The sequence below is a fragment of the Oncorhynchus tshawytscha genome, linkage group LG25 (assembly GCF_018296145.1).
Source record: "Oncorhynchus tshawytscha isolate Ot180627B linkage group LG25, Otsh_v2.0, whole genome shotgun sequence".
Taxonomy (NCBI): domain Eukaryota; kingdom Metazoa; phylum Chordata; class Actinopteri; order Salmoniformes; family Salmonidae; genus Oncorhynchus; species Oncorhynchus tshawytscha.
Genome location: NC_056453.1, coordinates 46,019,538 through 46,044,090, shown reverse-complemented (window position 1 = coordinate 46,044,090; position 24,553 = coordinate 46,019,538). Strand labels below are relative to the sequence as shown.

The following is a 24,553-nucleotide window of genomic DNA, read 5'->3' as shown; positions in this document are numbered from 1 at the left end:
CCATCTCAGCTGTGTTGAAGACAGCTAGTAAACTGGCACTCTGTAATGAGTTACTACAATAACAACAGTGTCTGTCTGTCTGAAAATATACCGCTGAATACAACAGGTGTAGTAGACCTCACAGTGAAATGCTGAATACAACAGGTGTAGTAGACCTCACAGTGAATTGCTGAATACAACAGGTGTAGTAGACCTCACAGTGAAATGCTGAATACAACAGGTGTAGTAGACCTCACAGTGAAATGCTGAATACAACAGGTGTAGTAGACCTCACAGTGAAATGCTGAATACAACAGGTGTAGTAGACCTCACAGTGAAATGCTGAATACAACAGGTGTAGTACACCTCGCAGTGAAATGCTGAATACAACAGGTGTAGTAGACCTTACAGTGAAATGCTGAATACAACAGGTGTAGTAGACCTTACAGTGAAATGCTGAATACACAGGTGTAGCAGACCTCACAGTGAAATGCTGAATACAACAGGTGTAGTAGACCTCACAGTGAAATGCTGAATACAACAGGTGTAGCAGACCTCACAGTGAAATGCTGAATACAACAGGTGTAGCAGACCTCACAGTGAAATGCTGAATACAACAGGTGTAGCAGACCTCACAGTGAAATGCTGAATACAACAGGTGTAGTAGACCTCACAGTGAAATGCTGAATACAACAGGTGTAGTAGACCTCACAGTGAAATGCTGAATACAACAGGTGTAGTGGTACAGTGAAATGCTGAATACAACAGGTGTAGTGGACCTTACAGTGAAATGCTGAATACAACAGGTGTAGTGGACCTTACAGTGAAATGCTGAATACAACAGGTGTAGACCTCACAGTGAAATGCTGAATACAACAGGTGTAGCAGACCTCACAGTGAAATGCTGAATACAACAGGTGTAGCAGACCTCACAGTGAAATGCTGAATACAACAGGTGTAGTAGACCTTACAGTGAAATGCTGAATACAACAGGTGTAGTAGACCTCACAGTGAAATGCTGAATACAACAACAGGTGTAGTAGACCTTACAGTGAAATGCTGAATACAACAGGTGCAGTAGACCTTACAGTGAAATGCTGAATACAACAGGTGCAGTAGACATTACAGTGAAATGCTGAATACAACAGGTGCAGTAGACCTTACAGTGAAATGCTGAATACAACAGGTGTAGTAGACCTCACAGTGAAATGCTGAATACAACAGGTGCAGTAGACCTTACAGTGAAATGCTGAATACAACAGGTGTAGTAGACCTCACAGTGAAATGCTGAATACAACAGGTGTAGTAGACCTCACAGTGAAATGCTGAATACAACAGGTGTAGTAGACCTTACAGTGAAATGCTGAATACAACAGGTGTAGTAGACCTCACAGTGAAATGATGAATACAACAGGTGTAGTAGACCTCACAGTGAAATGCTGAATACAACAGGTGTGTTTAAAAAAATACGGATAAGAGATAAAAGTAACAAGTAATTAAAGAGCAGTAGTAAAAAAATAACAATATAAACAGGGGGTACCAGTACAGAGTCAATGTGCGGGGGTACTGGTTAGTTGAGGTCATATGTACATGAAGATAGAGTTATTTATGTGACTCTGCATAGATAACAACAGAGAGTAGCAGTGGCGTGGAGAGAGGAGGGGAGCAATGCAAATAGTCTGGGTAGCCATTTGATTAGATGTTCAGGAGTCTTATGGCTTGGGGGTAGAAGCTGTTTAGAAACCTCTTGGATGTAGACTTGGCGCTCCGGTACCGCTTGCCGTGTGATAGCAGAGAGAAGAGTCTATGACTAGGGTGACTGGAGTCTTTGACCATTTTGAGGGCCTTCCTCTGATACCGCCTGGAATAGAGGTCCTGGATGGCAGGAAGCTTGGCCCCAGTGATCTACTGGGTCGTACGCTCTACGCTCTGCAGTGCCTTGCGGTCGGATGCCGAGCTGTTGCCATCCCAGGTAGTGATGCAACCCGTTAGGATGCTCTCGATGATGCAGCTGTAGACCCTTTTGAGGAGCTGAGGACCCATGCCAAATCTTTTCAGTCTCCTGAGGGGGAATTGGTTTTGTCGTACCATCTTCATGAGTGTCTTGGTGTGTTTGGTGTGTCTGAGCATGCACCCCTGAGGGGCCCCTGTGTTGAGGATCAGCATGGCGGATGTGTTGTTACCTACCCTTACCACCTGGGGGCAGCCCGTAAGGAAGTCCAGGATCCAGTTGCAGAGGGAGGTGTTTAGTCCCAGGGTCCTTAGCTTAGTGATGAGTTTTGTGGGCACTATGGTGTTGAACGCTGAGCTGTCGTCAATGAACCGCATTCTATCTAACATAGGTGTTCCTTTTGTCCAGGTGGGAAAGGGCAGTGTGGAGAGTAAAAGAGACGGCATCATCTGTGGATCTGTTGGGGCGGTATGCAAATTGGAGTGGGCCTAGGGTTTCTGGGATAATGGTGTTGATGTGAGCTATGACCAGCCTTTCAACGCACTTCATGGCTACAGACGTGAGTGCTACGGGTCGGTAGTCATTTAGGCAGGTTATCTTGATGTTCTTGGGCACAAGCACTATGGTGGTCTGCTTAAAACATGTTGGTATTACAGACTCGGACAGGGAGAGGTTGGAAATGTCAGTGAAGACACTTGCTAGTTGGTCAGCGCATGCTTGGAGTACAAGTCTTGGTAATCCGTCTGGCCCTGCAGTCTTATGAATGTTGACCTGTCTAAAGGTTTATTCACATCAGCTGTGGAGAGCATGATCACACAGTCTTCCGGTACAGCTGGTGCTCTCATGCATGTTTCAGTGTTATTTGCCTCGAAAAGAGCATAGAAGTAGTTTAGCTCGTCCTGTAGGCTAGTGTCACTGGGCAGCTCTCAGCTGTACTTCCATTTGTAGTCTAATGTTTTGTTAGCCCTGCCACATCCGACAAGCGTTAGAGCCAGTGTAGTATGACTCGATCTTAGTCCTATATTGACGCTTTGCCTGTTTGATGGTTCGTCGGAGGGCATAGTGGGATTTCTTATAAGCTTCCGGGTTAGAGTCCCGCTCCTTGAAAGCGTTTAGCTTTAGCTCAGTGCAACTGCTGCCCTTTATCCATGGCTTCTGGTTGGGGTATGTACATACGGTCACTGTGGGGACGACGTCATCAGTGCACTTATTGATGAAGCCAGTGACTGATGTGGTGTACTCCTCAATTCCATTGGAGGAATCCCGGAACATATTCCAGTCTGTGCTGCAAAACAGTCCTGAAGCATCTGCTTCATCTGACCACTTTCTTATTAACCAAGTCACTGGTACTTTCTGCTTTAATTTTTGCTTGTAAGCAGTAATCAGGAGGATAGAATTATCGTCAGATTTGCCAAATGGAGAGCGAGGGAGAGCTTTGTATGAGTCTCTGTGTGTGGAGTAAAGGTGGTCCCAGAGTTCTTTTTCCTCTGGTTGCACATTTAACATGTTGATAGAAATGAGGTAAAACTGATTCAAGTCCCCGGCTACGAGGAGCGCCGCCTCTGGGTGAACGTTTTCTTATGGCGGAATATAGCTCATTCAATGCTATCAAAGTTCCAACCTCTGACTGAGGTGGTATGTAAACAGCTATGAAGAACACAGATAAGAACTCTCTCGGTAGGTAGTGTAGTCTACAGCTTATCATGATATACTTAACCTCAGGTGAGCAATAGCTTGAGACTTCCTTAGATATGGTGCACCAGTGGTTGTTTACAAAAATACACAGACTGCCTCCCCTTGTCATACCAGACGCCACTTCTATCCTGACGGTACATCGTATAACCAGCCAGCTGTATGTTGATATTGTCGTCATTCAGCCATGACTCCGTGAAACATAAGATGTTACCGTTTTTAATGTCCCGTTAGTAGTTTAATCTTCCCCGTAACTTGTCAATTTTATTGTCCAAAGATTGCATGTTTGCGAGCAGAATTGGGGAAGTGGGGGGTTTATTCAATCACCTCCGACTCCTCAGAAGGCAGCCTGCCCCCCGTCATCTCTTTCTCCGCCTCCTCTTCACGCAGATCACTGGGGTCGGGGCCTGTTCCCGAGGGAGCCGTTTATCCTCCGCCTCGTGTTCATCAGAGTCGTGAAAGAAGAAAAAGGATTCTGCTCGTCAGTGGTGAGCAAACACAGACCTGAGGTCCAGAAGTTATTTTCGGTCATAAGAGACGGTAGCGGAAACATTATGTAGAAAATGAGTAAAAAAATAATTGACAAACAATGAAGATAAACGAACAAAAAAACACAATCGGTTGGGCTCAAGTAAAACGTCCTCCTCCGGCGCCACCTTAGAAAGGCCTGTCTGTCTGGCAGCAAGGTAGAGCAGTCTGAGACAAACAGCACAACGAGTCTAAGTGTGACACTGCCATGCAGACTACACAACGGCCAGTCTGAAAAGAGGAGCCGCCAGAGCCGCCAGAGCCGCTGAAAAGCCGTTTTGACTAGAGTAACTCACTGTCTGAAGAGCTGATGACCTTGTTTCCAGGGTTAGTGGTATGGTATAGTAACTCACTGTCTGAAGAGCTGATGACCTTGTTTCCAGGGTTAGTGGTATGGTATAGTAACTCACTGTCTGAAGAGCTGATGACCTTGTTTCCAGGGTTAGTGGTAGTGGTATGGTATAGTAACTCACTGTCTGAAGAGCTGATGACCTTGTTTCCAGGGTTAGTGGTAGTGGTATGGTATAGTAACTCACTGTCTGAAGAGCTGATGACCTTGTTTCCAGGGTTAGTGGTATGGTATGGTAACTCACTGTCTGAGGAGCTGATGACCTTGTTTCCAGGGTTAGTGGTAGTGGTATGGTATAGTAACTCACTGTCTGAGGAGCTGATGACCTTGTTTCCAGGGTTAGTGGTATGGTATGGTAACTCACTGTCTGAGGAGCTGACGGCCTTGTTTCCAGGGTTAGTGGTAGTGGTATGGTATAGTAACTCACTGTCTGAGGAGCTGATGACCTTGTTTCCAGGGTTAGTGGTATGGTATGGTAACTCACTGTCTGAGGAGCTGATGACCTTGTTTCCAGGGTTAGTGGTAGTGGTATGGTATAGTAACTCACTGTCTGAGGAGCTGATGACCTTGTTTCCAGGGTTAGTGGTAGTGGTATGGTATAGTAACTCACTGTCTGAGGAGCTGATGACCTTGTTTCCAGGGTTAGTGGTATGGTATGGTAACTCACTGTCTGAGGAGCTGACGGCCTTGTTTCCAGGACAACTGGTTGTTCAAGGACCCAGGAGTCTCATTCTCAATCACCTCGTCTGTGGACAGAGAAACACAGAGAAACATGCTGAGCAACAATCACAAACATTAACCACAACACAACATCACACAGTGACAGAAACATCAACCCCAACATCACACAGTGACAGAAACATCAACCCCAACATCACACAGTGACAGAAACATCAACCACAACACAACTCCACTTTACATCGTGGTCTTATTCTTCTTAGAAGCCTGTTTCCTCTACGGCTCCTTATCATGAGTTCATTAGAGCCGTTCCAAGGGTATAGACATTCAAGTAGAAGCCAGAGAGACTTCTCCATGTAGGAGAACTTCCATTAAGGCCCAGCACTAAGGTGTTAGCGGGCGGCGCTAAGGTGTTAGCGGTAGCACTAAGGTGTTAGCGGCAGCGTTAAGATGTTAGCGGTAGCACTAAGGTGTTAGCGGTAGCACTAAGGTGTTAGCGGTAGCACTAAGGTGTTAGCGGTAGCACTAAGGTGTTAGCGGCAGCACTAAGGTGTTAGCGGGCGGCGCTAAAGTGTTAGCGGTAGCACTAAGGTGTTAGCGGCAGCGTTAAGATGTTAGCGGTAGCACTAAGGTGTTAGCGGTAGCACTAAGGTGTTAGCGGTAGCACTAAGGTGTTAGCGGCAGCGTTAAGATGTTAGCGGTAGCACTAAGGTGTTAGCGGGCAGCACTAAGGTGTTAGCGGGCAGCACTAAGGTGTTAGCGGGTAGCACTAAGGTGTTAGCGGCAGCGTTAAGATGTTAGCGGTAGCACTAAGGTGTTAGCGGGCAGCACTAAGGTGTTAGCGGTAGCACTAAGGTGTTAGCGGCAGCGTTAAGATGTTAGCGGTAGCACTAAGGTGTTAGCGGGCAGCACTAAGGTGTTAGCGGGTAGCACTAAGGTGTTAGCGGCAGCGTTAAGATGTTAGCGGTAGCACTAAGGTGTTAGCGGCAGCGTTAAGATGTTAGCGGTAGCACTAAGGTGTTAGCGGTAGCACTAAGGTGTTAGCGGTAGCACTAAGGTGTTAGCGGTAGCACTAAGGTGTTAGCGGTAGCACTAAGGTGTTAGCGGTAGCACTAAGGTGTTAGCGGTAGCACTAAGGTGTTAGCGGTAGCACTAAGGTGTTAGCGGCAGCGTTAAGATGTTAGCGGTAGCACTAAGGTGTTGGCTGGCGGCGCTAAGGTGTTAGCGGGCAGCACTAAGGTGTTAGCGGGCAGCACTAAGGTGTTAGCGGGCAGCACTAATGTGTTAGCGGGCAGCACTAAGGTGTTAGCGGCAGCACTAAGGTGTTAGCGGGTAGCACTAAGGTGTTAGGGGTAGCACTAAGGTGTTAGCGGGTAGCACTAAGGTGTTAGCGGGTAGCACTAAGGTGTTAGCGGGTAGCACTAAGGTGTTAGCGGGTAGCACTAAGGTGTTAGCGGGTAGCACTAAGGTGTTAGCGGGTAGCACATGGTAGCACTAAGGTGTTAGCGGGTAGCACTAAGGTGTTAGCGGGCAGCACTAAGGTGTTAGCGGGCAGCACTAAGGTGTTAGCGGGTAGCACTAAGGTGTTAGCGGGCAGCACTAAGGTGTTAGCGGGCAGCACTAAGGTGTTAGCGGGTAGCACTAAGGTGTTGGCGGGCGGCGCTAAGGTGTTAGCGGGCAGCACTAAGGTGTTAGCAGGCAGCACTAAGGTGTTAGCGGGTAGCACTAAGGTGTTAGCGGGCAGCACTAAGGTGTTAGCGGGCAGCACTAGGTGTTAGGTGTTAGCGGGTAGCACTAAGGTGTTAGCGGGTAGCACTAAGGTGTTAGCGGGTAGCACTAAGGTGTTAGCGGGTAGCACTAAGGTGTTAGCGGGTAGCACTAAGGTGTTAGCGGGTAGCACTAAGGTGTTAGCGGGTAGCATTAAGGTGTTAGCGGGTAGCACTAAGGTGTTAGCGGGCAGCACTAAGGTGTTAGCGGGCAGCACTAAGGACTGCTACTTCTTTAACAGGCATTCTCTCTGAGCCTCTTTACTGTGTCGCCACCATGCTCGATGGTAGGTACAAGGACCGCAACTTCTTTAACAGGCATTCTATCTGAGCCTCTTTACTGTGTCGCCACCATGCTCGATGTTAGGTACAAGGACCGCTACGTCGATGCAGACCAGAAACAGGGTTTACGTGAAATGTTACAGATACAGCTGGACAAGATGGAAACAGACACAGTGACAGTGAAGCACCGAGGAAGAGAGACCACGGACAGACAAGATGGAAACAGACACAGTGACAGTGAAGCACCGAGGAAGAGAGACCACGGACAGACAAGATGGAAACAGACACAGTGACAGTGAAGCACCGAGGAAGAGGACACGGACAGACATGGCTGGACAAGATGGAAACAGACACAGTGACAGTGAAGCACCGAGGAAGAGAGGACACGGACAGACAAGATGGAAACAGACACAGTGACAGTGAAGCACCGAGGAAGAGGACACGGACAGACAAGATGGAAACAGACACAGTGACAGTGAAGCACCGAGGAAGAGGACACGGACAGACATGATGGAAACAGACATAGTGACAGTGAAGCACCGAGGAAGAGGACACGGACAGACAAGATGGAAACAGACACAGTGACAGTGAAGCACCGAGGAAGAGGACACGGACAGACAAGATGGAAACAGACACAGTGACAGTGAAGCACCGAGGAAGAGGACACGGACAGAGAAGATGGAAACAGACACAGTGACAGTGAAGCACCGAGGAAGAGGACACGGACAGACATGGCTGGACAAGATGGAAACAGACACAGTGACAGTGATGCACCGAGGAAGAGAGACCACGGACAGACAAGATGGAAACAGACACAGTGACAGTGAAGCACCGAGGAAGAGAGACCACGGACAGACAAGATGGAAACAGACACAGTGACAGTGAAGCACCGAGGAAGAGAGACCACGGACAGACAAGATGGAAACAGACACAGTGACAGTGAAGCACCGAGGAAGAGAGACCACGGACAGACATGGCTGGACAAGATGGAAACGGACACAGTGACAGTGAAGCACCGAGGAAGAGAGACCACGGACAGACAGAGAGGGACAAGATGGAAACAGACACAGTGACAGTGAAGCACCGAGGAAAAGAGGACACGGACTGACAGAGAGGGACAAGATGGAAACAGACACAGTGACAGTGAAGCACCGAGGAAGAGAGGCCACGGACAGACAAGATGGAAACAGACACAGTGACAGTGAAGCACCGAGGAAAAGAGGCCACGGACAGACAAGATGGAAACAGACACAGTGACAGTGAAGCACCGAGGAAGAGAGACCACGGACAGACAAGATGGAAACAGACACAGTGACAGTGAAGCACCGAGGAAGAGAGACCACGGACACACAAGATGGAAACAGACACAGTGACAGTGAAGCACCGAGGAAGAGAGACCACGGACACACAAGATGGAAACAGACACAGTGACAGTGAAGCACCGAGGAAGAGGACACGGACAGACAAGATGGAAACAGACACAGTGACAGTGAAGCACCGAGGAAGAGGACACGGACAGACATGATGGAAACAGACATAGTGACAGTGAAGCACCGAGGAAGAGGACACGGACAGACAAGATGGAAACAGACACAGTGACAGTGAAGCACCGAGGAAGAGGACACGGACAGACAAGATGGAAACAGACACAGTGACAGTGAAGCACCGAGGAAGAGGACACGGACAGAGAAGATGGAAACAGACACAGTGACAGTGAAGCACCGAGGAAGAGGACACGGACAGACATGGCTGGACAAGATGGAAACAGACACAGTGACAGTGAAGCACCGAGGAAGAGAGACCACGGACAGACAAGATGGAAACAGACACAGTGACAGTGAAGCACCGAGGAAGAGAGACCACGGACAGACAAGATGGAAACAGACACAGTGACAGTGAAGCACCGAGGAAGAGAGACCACGGACAGACAAGATGGAAACAGACACAGTGACAGTGAAGCACCGAGGAAGAGAGACCACAGACAGACAGAGCGGGACAAGATGGAAACGGACACAGTGACAGTGAAGCACCGAGGAAGAGAGACCACGGACAGACAGAGAGGGACAAGATGGAAACAGACACAGTGACAGTGAAGCACTGAGGAAGAGAGACCACGGACAGACAGAGAGGGACAAGATGGAAACAGACACAGTGACAGTGAAGCACTGAGGAAGAGAGACCACGGACAGACAAGATGGAAACAGACACAGTGACAGTGAAGCACCGAGGAAGAGAGACCACGGACAGACAAGATGGAAACAGACACAGTGACAGTGAAGCACCGAGGAAGAGAGACCACGGACAGACAAGATGGAAACAGACACAGTGACAGTGAAGCACCGAGGAAGAGAGACCACGGACACACAAGATGGAAACAGACACAGTGACAGTGAAGCACCGAGGAAGAGAGACCACGGACAGACATGGCTGGACAAGATGGAAACGGACACAGTGACAGTGAAGCACCGAGGAAGAGAGACCACGGACAGACAGAGAGGGACAAGATGGAAACAGACACAGTGACAGTGAAGCACCGAGGAAGAGAGGCCGCGGACAGACAAGATGGAAACAGACACAGTGACAGTGAAGCACCGAGGAAGAGAGACCACGGACAGACAGAGAGGGACAAGATGGAAACAGACACAGTGACAGTGAAGCACCGAGGAAGAGAGACCACGGACAGACAAGATGGAAACAGACACAGTGACAGTGAAGCACCGAGGAAGAGGACACGGACAGACAAGATGGAAACAGACACAGTGACAGTGGGCACCGAGGAAGAGAGACCACGGACAGACAGAGAGGGACAAGATGGAAACAGACACAGTGACAGTGAAGCACCGAGGAAGAGAGACCACGGACAGACAAGATGGAAACAGACACAGTGACAGTGAAGCACCGAGGAAGAGGACACGGACAGACAAGATGGAAACAGACACAGTGACAGTGAAGCACCGAGGAAGAGAGACCACGGACAGACATGGCTGGACAAGATGGAAACGGACACAGTGACAGTGAAGCACCGAGGAAGAGAGACCACGGACAGACAAGATGGAAACAGACACAGTGAAGCACCGAGGAAGAGAGACCACGGACAGACAAGATGGAAACAGACACAGTGACAGTGAAGCACCGAGGAAGAGGACACGGACAGACAAGATGGAAACAGACACAGTGACAGTGAAGCACCGAGGAAGAGAGACCACGGACAGACAAGATGGAAACAGACACAGTGACAGTGAAGCACCGAGGAAGAGAGACCACGGACACACAAGATGGAAACAGACACAGTGACAGTGAAGCACCGAGGAAGAGAGACCACGGACAGACAGAGAGGGACAAGATGGAAACAGACACAGTGACAGTGAAGCACCGAGGAAGAGAGGCCGCGGACAGACAAGATGGAAACAGACACAGTGACAGTGAAGCACCGAGGAAGAGAGACCACGGACAGACAGAGAGGGACAAGATGGAAACAGACACAGTGACAGTGAAGCACCGAGGAAGAGAGACCACGGACAGACAAGATGGAAACAGACACAGTGACAGTGAAGCACCGAGGAAGAGGACACGGACAGACAAGATGGAAACAGACACAGTGACAGTGGGCACCGAGGAAGAGAGACCACGGACAGACAGAGAGGGACAAGATGGAAACAGACACAGTGACAGTGGGCACCGAGGAAGAGAGACCACGGACAGACAGAGAGGGACAAGATGGAAACAGACACAGTGACAGTGAAGCACCGAGGAAGAGAGACCACGGACAGACAAGATGGAAACAGACACAGTGACAGTGAAGCACCGAGGAAGAGGACACGGACAGACAAGATGGAAACAGACACAGTGACAGTGAAGCACCGAGGAAGAGAGACCACGGACAGACATGGCTGGACAAGATGGAAACGGACACAGTGACAGTGAAGCACCGAGGAAGAGAGACCACGGACAGACAAGATGGAAACAGACACAGTGAAGCACCGAGGAAGAGAGACCACGGACAGACAAGATGGAAACAGACACAGTGACAGTGAAGCACCGAGGAAGAGGACACGGACAGACAAGATGGAAACAGACACAGTGACAGTGAAGCACCGAGGAAGAGAGACCACGGACAGACAGAGAGGGACAAGATGGAAACAGACACAGTGACAGTGAAGCACCGAGGAAGAGAGACCACGGACAGACAAGATGGAAACAGACACAATGACAGTGAAGCACCGAGGAAGAGAGACCACGGACAGACATGGCTGGACAAGATGGAAACAGACACAGTGACAGTGAAGCACCGAGGAAGAGAGACCACGGACAGACAAGATGGAAACAGACACAGTAGAAGAGAGAGACACAGAGAAGAGAGAGACGTGCCTAATTTAGGCACATGAACACGCACACACCCCGACACGCACACACCCCGACACGCACACACCCCGACACGCACACACCCCGACACACACACCCCCCAACACGCACACACCCCGACACGCACACACCCCGACACGCACACACTCCGACACGCACACACCCCGACACGCACACACACTCCGACACACACACCCCGACACACACACCCGACACCTCTCCAGTTCATCAACACTTCCAGACAGCTGATGCTTTGAACAGACAGAACAGGCTGTATCTTATGAATAAAGATGATGCATGATGAGGACACATCCCTAAAGACAGGAGGGAATCAGAACATGGAGACCAATAGGACACATCCCTAAAGACAGGAGGGAATCAGAACATGGAGACCAATAGGACACATCCCTAAAGACAGGAGGGAATCAGAACATGGAGACCAATAGGACACATCCCTAAAGACAGGAGGGAATCAGAGCATGGAGACCAATAGGACACATCCCTAAAGACAGGAGGGAATCAGAACATGGAGACCAATAGGACACATCCCTAAAGACAGGAGGGAATCAGAACATGGAGACCAATAGGACACATCCCTAAAGACAGGAGGGAATCAGAACATGGAGACCAATAGGACACATCCCTAAAGACAGGAGGGAATCAGAACATGGAGACCAATAGGACACATCCCTAAAGACAGGAGGGAATCAGAACATGGAGACCAATAGGACACATCCCTAAAGACAGGAGGGAATCAGAACATGGAGACCAATAGGACACATCCCTAAAGACAGGAGGGAATCAGAACATGGAGACCAATAGGACACATCCCTAAAGACAGGAGGGAATCAGAACATGGAGACCAATAGGACACATCCCTAAAGACAGGAGGGAATCAGAACATGGAGACCAATAGGACACATCCCTAAAGACAGGAGGGAATCAGAACATGGAGACCATCAGAGAGAGTGTTGTTACATGATAGTTATCAGGAAAATACATGGTGAAACTATTGTATGAGACATGTGTAAAAGTCTCCACAGCCAGACAGGATTCAGGTATGTGAATGCTGCATTCTCTAGGATTTAGTACCGCCATAGATGAAGAGGGTCATGTGTAAGTTGTCCTACCGTAGTCATAGCTGGGAGGTTTCACGTCTCCTTGGTTTAACTCCGTTCCATATTTTAACTTGTGGTACTTGGACCTGGAAGAGAAAGCAGAAACAACTGTTCAAAGATGCTGATGATTAAGATTGACAGAGAAACATTGTTCGCACTTCAATCAGTATAATAACTTGGGATCACAGTTCCTGTTAACTAGCCAGAACATTCCTGTTCACTAGTCAGCGCATTCCTGTTAACTAGCCAGAACATTCCTGTTAACTAGTCAGCGCATTCCTGTTAACTAGCCAGAACATTCCTGTTCACTAGTCAGCGCATTCCTGTTAACTAGTCAGCGCATTCCTGTTAACTAGTCAGCGCATTCCTGTTAACTAGCCAGAGCATTCCTGTTAACTAGTCAGAGCATTCCTGTTAACTAGTCAGCGCATTCCTGTTAACTAGTCAGAACATTCCTGTTAACTAGTCAGCGCATTCCTGTTAACTAGCCAGAGCATTCCTGTTAACTAGCCAGAACATTCCTGTTAACTAGCCAGAGCATTCCTGTTAACTAGTCAGCGCATTCCTGTTAACTAGTCAGCGCATTCCTGTTAACTAGCCAGAACATTCCTGTTAACTAGCCAGAGCATTCCTGTTAACTAGCCAGAGCATTCCTGTTAACTAGCCAGTGCATTCCTGTTAACTAGCAAAAACATTCCTGTTAACTAGCCAGAACATTCCTGTTAATGTGCTAGTAGTCTAAGCCCTGTCTAAGGCGGTGGAAGGGGGTTCTACTAAACTAGATGGATGGCTTGAAGAAGGTCACACCGAGGACCATTAAGATATTTCATTTGGAATGTTAACACCCCTTGAAGAATAAAACTAAAATACGTAAAACAATGTATTGATGAAAATGTGTATTTGTCCTTACTGCTATCAGCCCATAGCAACACATTGAATAACAGATAGTCCTTACTGCTATTAGAAACACATTGAATAACAGAGTCTTTACTGCTATTAGAAACACATTGAATAACAGATCTGCTGCAGGCTGCCTGTATTTATTCATCATCATCAAGGATCTGCTGCGGGCTGCCTGTATTTATTCATCATCATACAGGCAGCCTGCAGCAGATCCTTGATGATGATGATGATGAATAAATACAGGCAGCCTGCAGCAGATCCTTAATGATGATGATGATGATGATGATGAATAAATACAGGCAGCCTGCAGCAGATCCTTGATGATGAATAAATACAGGCAGCCTGCAAGGATCAAGGATCTGCAGCAGGCTGCCTGTATTTATTCATCATCATCATCATCATCATTAAGGATCTGCTGCAGGCTGCCTGTATTTAGTCATCATCATCAAGGATCTGCTGCAGGCTGCCTGTATTTATTCATCATCATCAAGGATCTGCTGCAGGCTGCCTGTATTTATTCATCATTAAGGATCTGCTGCAGGCTGCCTGTATTTAGTCATCATCATCAAGGATCTGCTGCAGGCTGCCTGTATTTATTCATCATCATCATCATTAAGGATCTGCTGCAGGCTGCCTGTATTTATTCATCATCATCATCATTAAGGATCTGCTGCAGGCTGCCTGTATTTATTCATCATCAAGGATCTGCTGCAGGCTGCCTGTATTTATTCATCATCATCATCATTAAGGATCTGCTGCAGGCTGCCTGTATTTATTCATCATCAAGGATCTGCTGCAGGCTGCCTGTATTTATTCATCATCATCATCATCATTAAGGATCTGCTGCAGGCTGCCTGTATTTATTAATCATCATCATCATCAAGGATCTGCTGCAGGCTGCCTGTATTTATTCATCATCATCATCAAGGATCTGCAGCAGGCTGCCTGTATTTATTCATCATCATTAAGGATCTGCTGCAGGCTGCCTGTATTTATTCATCATCATCATTAAGGATCTGCTGCAGGCTGCCTGTATTTATTCATCATCATTATCATCATCATCATTAAGGATCTGCTGCAGGCTGCCTGTATTTATTCATCATCATTAAGGATCTGCTGCAGGCTGCCTGTATTTATTCATCATCATCATCATCATCAAGGATCTGCTGCTGGCTGCCTGTATTTATTCATCATCATTAAGGATCTGCTGCAGGCTGCCTGTATTTATTCATCATCATCATCATTAAGGATCTGCTGCAGGCTGCCTGTGTTTATTCATCATCATCATCAAGGATCTGCTGCAGGCTGCCTGTATTTATTCATCATCATCATTAAGGATCTGCTGCAGGCTGCCTGTATTTATTCATCATCATCATTAAGGATCTGCTGCAAGCTGCCTGTATTTATTCATCATTAAGTTTCTGCAGCAGGCTGACAGTATTTATTCATCATCATCATCATCATCATCAAGGATCTGCAGCAGGCTGCCTGTATTTATTCATCATCATCATCATCATCATCATCATTAAGGATCTGCTGCAGGCTGCCTGTATTTATTCATCATCATCATTAAGGATCTGCTGCAGGCTGCCTGTATTTATTCATCATTAAGGATCTGCAGCAGGCTGACAGTATTTATTCATCATCATCAAGGATCTGCTGCAGGCTGCCTGTATTTATTCATCATCATCAAGGATCTGCTGCAGGCTGCCTGTATTTATTCATCATCATCATCATCAGGATCTGCTGCAGGTTGCCTGTATTTATTCATCATCATCATTAAGGATCTGCTGCAGGCTGCCTGTATTTATCCATCATCATCATCATCATCATCATCAAGGATCTGCAGCAGGCTGCCTGTATTTATTCATCATCATCATCAAGGATCTGCTGCAGGCTGCCTGTATTTATTCATCATCATCATTAAGGATCTGCTGCAGGCTGCCTGTATTTATTCATCATTAAGGATCTGCAGCAGGCTGACAGTATTTATTCATCATCATCAAGGATCTGCTGCAGGCTGCCTGTATTTATTCGTCATCATCATCATCATCATTAAGGATCTGCTGCAGGCTGCCAGTATTTATTCATCATCATCAAGGATCTGCAGCAGGTTGCCTGTATTTAGTCATCATCATCATTAAGGACCTGCTGCAGGCTGCCTGTATTTATTCATCATCATCATCATCATTAAGGATCTGCTGCAGGCTGCCTGTATTTATTAATCATCATCATCATCAAGGATCTGCAGCAGGCTGCCTGTATTTATTCATCATCATCATTAAGGATCTGCTGCAGGCTGCCTGTATTTATTCATCATCATTATCATCATCATCATTAAGGATCTGCTGCAGGCTGCCTGTATTTATTCATCATCATTAAGGATCTGCTGCAGGCTGCCTGTATTTATTCATCATCATCATCATCATCAAGGATCTGCTGCTGGCTGCCTGTATTTATTCATCATCATTAAGGATCTGCTGCAGGCTGCCTGTATTTATTCATCATCATCATCATCATTAAGGATCTGCTGCAGGCTGCCTGCGTTTATTCATCATCATCATCAAGGATCTGCTGCAGGCTGCCTGTATTTATTCATCATCATCATTAAGGATCTGCTGCAAGCTGCCTGTATTTATTCATCATTAAGTTTCTGCAGCAGGCTGACAGTATTTATTCATCATCATCATCATCATCATCATCAAGGATCTGCAGCAGGCTGCCTGTATTTATTCATCATCATCATCATCATTAAGGATCTGCTGCAGGCTGCCTGTATTTATTAATCATCATCATCATCAAGGATCTGCTGCAGGCTGCCTGTATTTATTCATCATCATCATCAAGGATCTGCAGCAGGCTGCCTGTATTTATTCATCATCATTAAGGATCTGCTGCAGGCTGCCTGTATTTATTCATCATCATCATTAAGGATCTGCTGCAGGCTGCCTGTATTTATTCATCATCATTATCATCATCATCATTAAGGATCTGCTGCAGGCTGCCTGTATTTATTCATCATCAAGGATCTGCTGCAGGCTGCCTGTATTTATTCATCATCATCATCATCATTAAGGATCTGCTGCAGGCTGCCTGTATTTATTAATCATCATCATCATCAAGGATCTGCTGCAGGCTGCCTGTATTTATTCATCATCATCATCAAGGATCTGCAGCAGGCTGCCTGTATTTATTCATCATCATTAAGGATCTGCTGCAGGCTGCCTGTATTTATTCATCATCATCATTAAGGATCTGCTGCAGGCTGCCTGTATTTATTCATCATCATTATCATCATCATCATTAAGGATCTGCTGCAGGCTGCCTGTATTTATTCATCATCATTAAGGATCTGCTGCAGGCTGCCTGTATTTATTCATCATCATCATCATCATCAAGGATCTGCTGCTGGCTGCCTGTATTTATTCATCATCATTAAGGATCTGCTGCAGGCTGCCTGTATTTATTCATCATCATCATCATTAAGGATCTGCTGCAGGCTGCCTGTGTTTATTCATCATCATCATCAAGGATCTGCTGCAGGCTGCCTGTATTTATTCATCATCATCATTAAGGATCTGCTGCAGGCTGCCTGTATTTATTCATCATCATCATTAAGGATCTGCTGCAAGCTGCCTGTATTTATTCATCATTAAGTTTCTGCAGCAGGCTGACAGTATTTATTCATCATCATCATCATCATCAAGGATCTGCAGCAGGCTGCCTGTATTTATTCATCATCATCATCATCATTAAGGATCTGCTGCAGGCTGCCTGTATTTATTCATCATCATCATTAAGGATCTGCTGCAGGCTGCCTGTATTTATTCATCATTAAGGATCTGCAGCAGGCTGACAGTATTTATTCATCATCATCAAGGATCTGCTGCAGGCTGCCTGTATTTATTCATCATCATCAAGGATCTGCTGCAGGCTGCCTGTATTTATTCGTCATCATCATCATCATCAAGGATCTGCTGCAGGTTGCCTGTATTTATTCATCATCATCATTAAGGATCTGCTGCAGGCTGCCTGTATTTATTCATCATCATCAAGGATCTGCAGCAGGCTGCCTGTATTTATTCATCATCATCATCAAGGATCTGCTGCAGGCTGCCTGTATTTATTCATCATCATCATTAAGGATCTGCTGCAGGCTGCCTGTATTTATTCATCATTAAGGATCTGCAGCAGGCTGACAGTATTTATTCATCATCATCAAGGATCTGCTGCAGGCTGCCTGTATTTATTCGTCATCATCATCATCATCATTAAGGATCTGCTGCAGGCTGCCAGTATTTATTCATCATCATCAAGGATCTGCAGCAGGTTGCCTGTATTTAGTCATCATCATCATTAAGGACCTGCTGCAGGCTGCCTGTATTTATTCATCATCATCATCATCATCAAGGATCTGCAGCAGGCTGCCTGTATTTATTCATCATCATTAAGGATCTGCTGCAGGCTGCCTGTATTTATTCATCATCATCATTAAGGACCTGCTGCAGGCTGCCTGTATTTATTCATCATCATTATCATCATCATCATTAAGGATCTGCTGCAGGCTGCCTGTATTTATTCATCGTCATTAAGGATCTGCTGCAGGCTGCCTGTATTTATTCATCATCATCATCATCATCAAGGATCTGCTGCTGGCTGCCTGTATTTATTCATCATCATTAAGGATCTGCTGCAGGCTGCCTGTATTTATTCATCATCATCATCATCATTAAGGATCTGCTGCAGGCTGCCTGCGTTTATTCATCATCATCATCAAGGATCTGCTGCAGGCTGCCTGTATTTATTCATCATCATCATTAAGGATCTGCTGCAAGCTGCCTGTATTTATTCATCATTAAGTTTCTGCAGCAGGCTGACAGTATCATTCATCATCATCATGCAGGCTGCCTGTATTTATTCATCATCATCATCATCATCATCATCATCAAGGATCTGCTGCAGGCTGCCTGTATTTATTCATCATCATCATCATCATTAAGGATCTGCTGCAGGCTGCCTGTATTTATTCATCATCATCATTAAGGATCTGCTGCAGGCTGCCTGTATTTATTCATCATCATCAAGGATCTGCTGCAGGCTGCCTGTATTTATTCGTCATCATCATTAAGGATCTGCTGCAGGCTGCCTGTATTTATTCATCATCATTAAGGATCTGCTGCAGGCTGCCTGTATTTATTCATCATCATCATCATCATTAAGGATCTGCTGCAGGCTGCCTGTGTTTATTCATCATCATCATCAAGGATCTGCTGCAGGCTGCCTGTATTTATTCATCATCATCATTAAGGATCTGCTGCAAGCTGCCTGTATTTATTCATCATTAAGTTTCTGCAGCAGGCTGACAGTATTTATTCATCATCATCATCATCATCATCAAGGATCTGCAGCAGGCTGCCTGTATTTATTCATCATCATCATTAAGGATCTGCTGCAGGCTGCCTGTATTTATTCATCATTAAGGATCTGCAGCAGGCTGACAGTATTTATTCATCATCATCAAGGATCTGCTGCAGGCTGCCTGTATTTATTCATCATCATCAAGGATCTGCTGCAGGCTGCCTGTATTTATTCGTCAGTCCTACAGCTGCACCATTGAGAGCAGCTTGATTGGATGCATCACCGCTTGGTATGGTGTCAAAGGAAGAACCTAAAAATTGTCAAAGACTCCAGCCACCCAAGTCATAGACTGTTCTCTCTGCTATCGCATGGCAAGCGGTACCGATGCAGTATGGAACCAACATGACCCTGAACAGTTTCCACCCTCAAGCTAGAAGACTGCTAAATAGTTGGTTAAATAGCTACCTGGAATATATGCATTGACCTTTTTTGCACTAATCTCTTGACTCATCACATACGTTGCTGTTACTGTTTATTATCTATCCCGTTAACTAGTAACTTTATCCCTACTTATATTGTACATATCTACCTCAGTTATCTCGTACCCCTGCACATTGACTCAGTACTGGTAGCCTGTGTATATAGCCAAGTTACCGTTACTCATTGTGTATTAATCGACTCTGTACTGGTACCCCGTGTACAGGCTGTACAGACACATCACACCAGGGACTCCCTTTATCCCCTGGCATTGTAGACCCTCTGATTTCTGCTGTGTTAAGTCTCATGGTCATTTGAAGACGTCATGTAGAGACGTCTTTGGCTGTCAGGCCCTCTGTCATTATCAGTGTGGTGAATTAAATGTGAAAGGTCACAGGATCATGTGATGTCAGTATGATGTCAGAAGGCAGTGTAATGTGGTAAGATGCAGGGTGCATACCTCTCCTGTTTGAGGGCATATTCCAGCATCTTAATCCTCCTGACGAGATCCTTCTTCAGGTTCTCCTGTCCTTTCCTCTCTCCCTGCAGGAAGGCTATCTGGGCCTGAGGAGACACACCACATATACACACACCTTTAACACTAGGCTTGGGTAGTATACCATATATACAGAATACAGGGGTATTTGGAAAAAGGTGGGTTTTCAATACTGTCAATACCGTTGAAACGATTTATTTGAGGTGTTTTAATACATTTGAATATTTGTAGCTACGTTTAAGTAAATACCTGCAGGAAACTTGTTCAATTCGTTAGAAGAACATTAAGTTCTTAATTTCACCGGTCACATTACGACGAGGCTCACGGTCACATTACGACGAGGCTCACGGTCACATTACGACGAGGCTCACGGTCACATTACGACGAGGCTCACGGTCACATTACGACGAGGCTCACGGTCACATTACGACGAGGCTCACGGTCACATTATGACGAGGCTCACGGTCACATTACGACGAGGCTCACGGTCACATTATGACGAGGCTCACGGTCACATTATGACGAGGCTTACGGTAGCAACAGAACAGTATACTGTTTACACTCGGGCTGTTGTTTTGATTAAATCGCTTTAAAATTATATCTAATGTTTGTTTTGCTACGGATTCTGCAAATTTGTGTCCCGGATTCCTGTTATGTAGCTGTTAGCCATCATGAAAATGTAGCAGGCTAATGCTAGCAGTGCTAGCCCACCAGTGTTTTTATCCACAACTAGACACAAATCAAATTGTATTTGTCATATGCGCCAAATACAACAGGTGTTTAAAAAAAAATGAAATGGAAAGTAATAATTACAGAGCAGCAGTAAAATAACAATAGAAGGTCTATATACAGGGGGTACCGGTACAGAGTCACTGTGGAGGATATACACAGGGGGTACCGGTACAGAGTCAACGTGGAGGCTATATACAGGGGGTACCAGTACAGAGTCAATGTGGAGGCTATATACAGGGGTACCGGTACAGAGTCAACTTGGAGGCTATATACAGGGGGTACCAGTACAGAGTCAATGTGGAGGATATATACAGGGGGTACCAGTACAGTCAACGTGGAGGCTATATACAGGGTGTTACAGTACAGAGTCAATGTGGAGGCTATATACAGGGGGTACCGGTACAGTCAATGTGTGGGGCCAACGGTTAGTCGAGATAATTGAGGTAATATGTACAAGTGACTATGCACAGATAGCAGAGAGTAGCATCAGTGTATGGGGGAGCAATGCAAATAGTCTGGGTAGCCCTTTGATTAGATGTTCAGGAGTCTTATGGCTTGGGGGGTAGAAGCTGTTAATAAACCTCTTGGACCTAGACTTGGACCTAGACTTCCTCTGACACCGCCTGGTGGTCCTAGATAGCAGGAAGCTTGGCCCCAGTGATATACTGGGCCGTACGCACTGCCCTCTGTAGCGCCTTGCGTTCGGAGGCCGAGCAGTTGCCATACCAGGCAACCAGCTCTCGATGGTGCAGCTGTCGAACCTTTTGAGGATCTGAGGACCCATGCCAAATTTTTCAGTCTCCTGAGGGGGAAAATGTTGTTTCGTGCCCTCTTCACAGCTGTCTTGGTGTGATTGAACCATGGTAGTTTGTTGTTGATGTGGACACCAAGGAACTTGAAGCTCTCAACTATAGCCCCGTTGATGAGAATGGGGGCGTGCTCCTCTTTTTCCTTCATCTTTTTCTTGATCGTGTTGAGGGAGAGGTTGTTGTCCTGGCACCACACGGCCAGGTATCTGACCTCCTCCCTATAGGCTGTCTCGTTGTTGTCGGTGATCAGGCCTACCACTGTTGTGTCATCGACAAACTTAATGATGGTATTGGAGTCGTGCTTGGCCTTGCAGTCATGAGTGAACAGGGAGTACCAGGAGGGGACTGAGCACGCACCCTTGAGGGACCCCCGTGTTGAGGATCAGCGTGGCGGATGTGTTGTTACCTACCCTTACCACCTGGGGGTGGCCCATCAGGAAGTCCAGGATCCATTTGCAGAGGGAGGTGTTAAGTCCCAGGGCCCTTAGCTTAGTGATGAGCTTTGAGGGCACTATGGTGTTGAACGCTGAGCTCTCGTCAATGAACAACATTCTCACATAGGTGTTCCTTTTGTCCCGGTGGGAAAGGGCAGTGTGGAGTGCAATAGATATTGCAGCGTCTGTGGACCTATTGGGGCAGTAAGCAAATTGAAGTGGGTCTAGGGTGACAGTTAAGGTGGGGGTGATATGACCCTTGACTAGCCTCAAAGCACTTCATGACGACAGAAGTGAGTGCTACGGGGCGATGGTAACTGAACTGAATGACTTTCTTGGATACAGCAAAAATGGTGGCCATCTTGAAGCATATGGGAACAACAGACTGGAGAGATTGAATATGTCCGTAAACACACCAGCCAGCTGGTCTGCGCATGCTCTGAGGATGCGGCTAAGGATGCCGTCTGGGCTGGCAGCCTTGTGAGGATTCAAATGTCTAAATGTCTTACTCACATCGGGCATGGAGAAGGAGAGCCCACAGTCCTTGGTAGCAGGCCGCGTCGGTGGCACTGTGTTATCCTCAAAGCGGGCAAAGAAGGTGTTTAGTTTGTCTGGAAGCAAGACGGTGTCTGCGATGCGGCTGGTTTTTCTTTTGTTGCCCGTGATTGTCTGTAGACCCTGCCACATACATCTCGTATCTGAACTGTTGAGTTCCGACTCCACCTTGTCCCTGTACTGGCATTGTGCCTGTTTGATTGTCTTGTGGAGGGAATAACTACACCGTTTATGTTCAGCCATATCACCAGTCATCTTGCCATGGTTAAATGCGGTGGTTCTTACTTTCAGTTTTGCACGAATGCCACCATCTATCCATGGTTTCTGGTTAGGGTAGGTTTTAATAGTCACAGTAGGTACAACATCTCTTACACACTTCCTTATAAACTCACTCACCGATTCAGCGTATACGTCGATATTATTCTCTGAGGCTACCCGGAACATGTCCCAGTCCGCGTGATCAAAACTATCTTGAAGTGTGGATTCCAATTGGTCAGACCAGCGCGGAATAGTCCTTGGCACAGGTACTTCCTGTTTGAGTTTCTGCCTATAGGAAGGGAGAAGCAAAATGGAGTCGTGGTCAGATATGCCGAAAGGAAGGAGGGGCCTCGTATGCATCGCGGAAGTTATATGAGCAGTGATCCAGTGTTTTACCGGCGAGAGTGCTACAGTCAATATGAATTTAGGTAGTCTTGTTCTCAAAATTGCTTTGTTAAAATACCCAGGTATAACAAATGCAGCCTCCTAACATATTGTTTCCAGTTTGCATAAAGTCCAGTGAAGGTCCTTGAGGGCAGTCGTGGTATCAGCTTGAGGGGGGATATACACGGCTGTGACAATAACCAACGAGAATTCTCTTGGGAGATAATTCGGTTGGCATTTGAAGGGTGGCTACTTTGAAGAATCTCAACTATAAAATACATTTAGATTTTTTTTGGTTACTACATGATTCCATATGTGTTATTTCATAGTTTTGATGTCGTCTTCACTATTATTCTACAATGTAGAAAATAAAGAAAAACCCTTGAATGAGAAGGCGTTCTAAAACGTTTGCCTGTTCAACCTCTCTTTCGTGTCGTCTGAGATTCCCAAAGATTGGAAAGCAGCTGCGGTCATCCCCCTCTTCAAAGGGGGGAGACACTCTTGACCCAAACTGCTACAGACCTATATCTATCCTACCGTGCCTTTCTAAGGTCTTCGAAAGCCAAGTCAACAAACAGATTACCGACCACTTCGAATCTCACCATACCTTCTCTGCTATGCAATCTGGTTTCAGAGCTGGTCATGGGTGCACCTCAGCCACGCTCAAGGTCCTAAACGATATCTTAACCACCATCGATAAGAAACATTACTGTGCAGCCGTATTCATTGATCTGGCCAAGGCTTTCGACTCTGTCAATCACCACATCCTCATCGGCAGACTCGACAGCCTTGGTTTCTCAAATGATTGCCTCGCCTGGTTCACCAGGCTGTCCGGACCTCTGGCAGTCTCTATGGGGGTGCCACAGGGTTCAATTCTTGGACCGACTCTCTTCTCTGTACACATCAATGAGGTCGCTCTTGCTGCTGGTGAGTCTCGGATCCACCTCTACGCAGACGACACCATTCTGTATACTTCCGGCCCTTCTTTGGACACTGTGTTAACAACCAATTGCTCTTAAATACAAGTAAAACTAAATGCATGCTCTTCAACCGATCGCTACCTGCACCTACCCGCCTGTCCAACATCACTACTCTGGACGGCTCTGACTTAGAATACGTGGACAACTACAAATACTTAGGTGTCTGGTTAGACTGTAAACTCTCCTTCCAGACCCATATCAAACATCTCCAATCCAAAGTTAAATCTAGAATTGGCTTCCTATTTCGCAACAAAGCATCCTTCACTCATGCTGCCAAACATACCCTTGTAAAACTGACCATCCTACCAATCCTCGACTTTGGCGATGTCATTTACAAAATAGCATCCAATACCCTACTCAACAAATTGGATGCAGTCAATCACAGTGCAATCCGTTTTGTCACCAAAGCCCCATATACTACCCACCATTGCGACCTGTACGCTCTCGTTGGCTGGCCCTCGC

The 24,553-nt window shown here is 46.5% G+C and overlaps 1 protein-coding gene across 3 annotated transcripts in view; it reads right to left on the bottom strand.

Moving 5' to 3' along the window:
* The window catches only part of LOC112255138 (striatin-like), a 58,142-nt gene that overhangs the window by 21,632 nt on the left and 11,957 nt on the right, over positions 1–24,553 (bottom strand). For 2 of the 3 annotated variants that reach the window (XM_042305793.1, XM_042305794.1), the window contains exons 2-4: positions 19,904–20,007; positions 12,718–12,791; positions 5,167–5,245 (exon numbers count right to left, since the gene is read on the bottom strand). In XM_042305793.1, the coding sequence (XP_042161727.1) occupies positions 5,167–5,245; positions 12,718–12,791; positions 19,904–20,007 (257 nt within the window). Of the gene's footprint in view, positions 1–5,166; positions 5,246–12,717; positions 12,792–19,903; positions 20,008–22,865; positions 22,921–24,553 lie in introns of those variants that run through there. The other variant, XM_042305795.1, reaches the window with a different exon arrangement.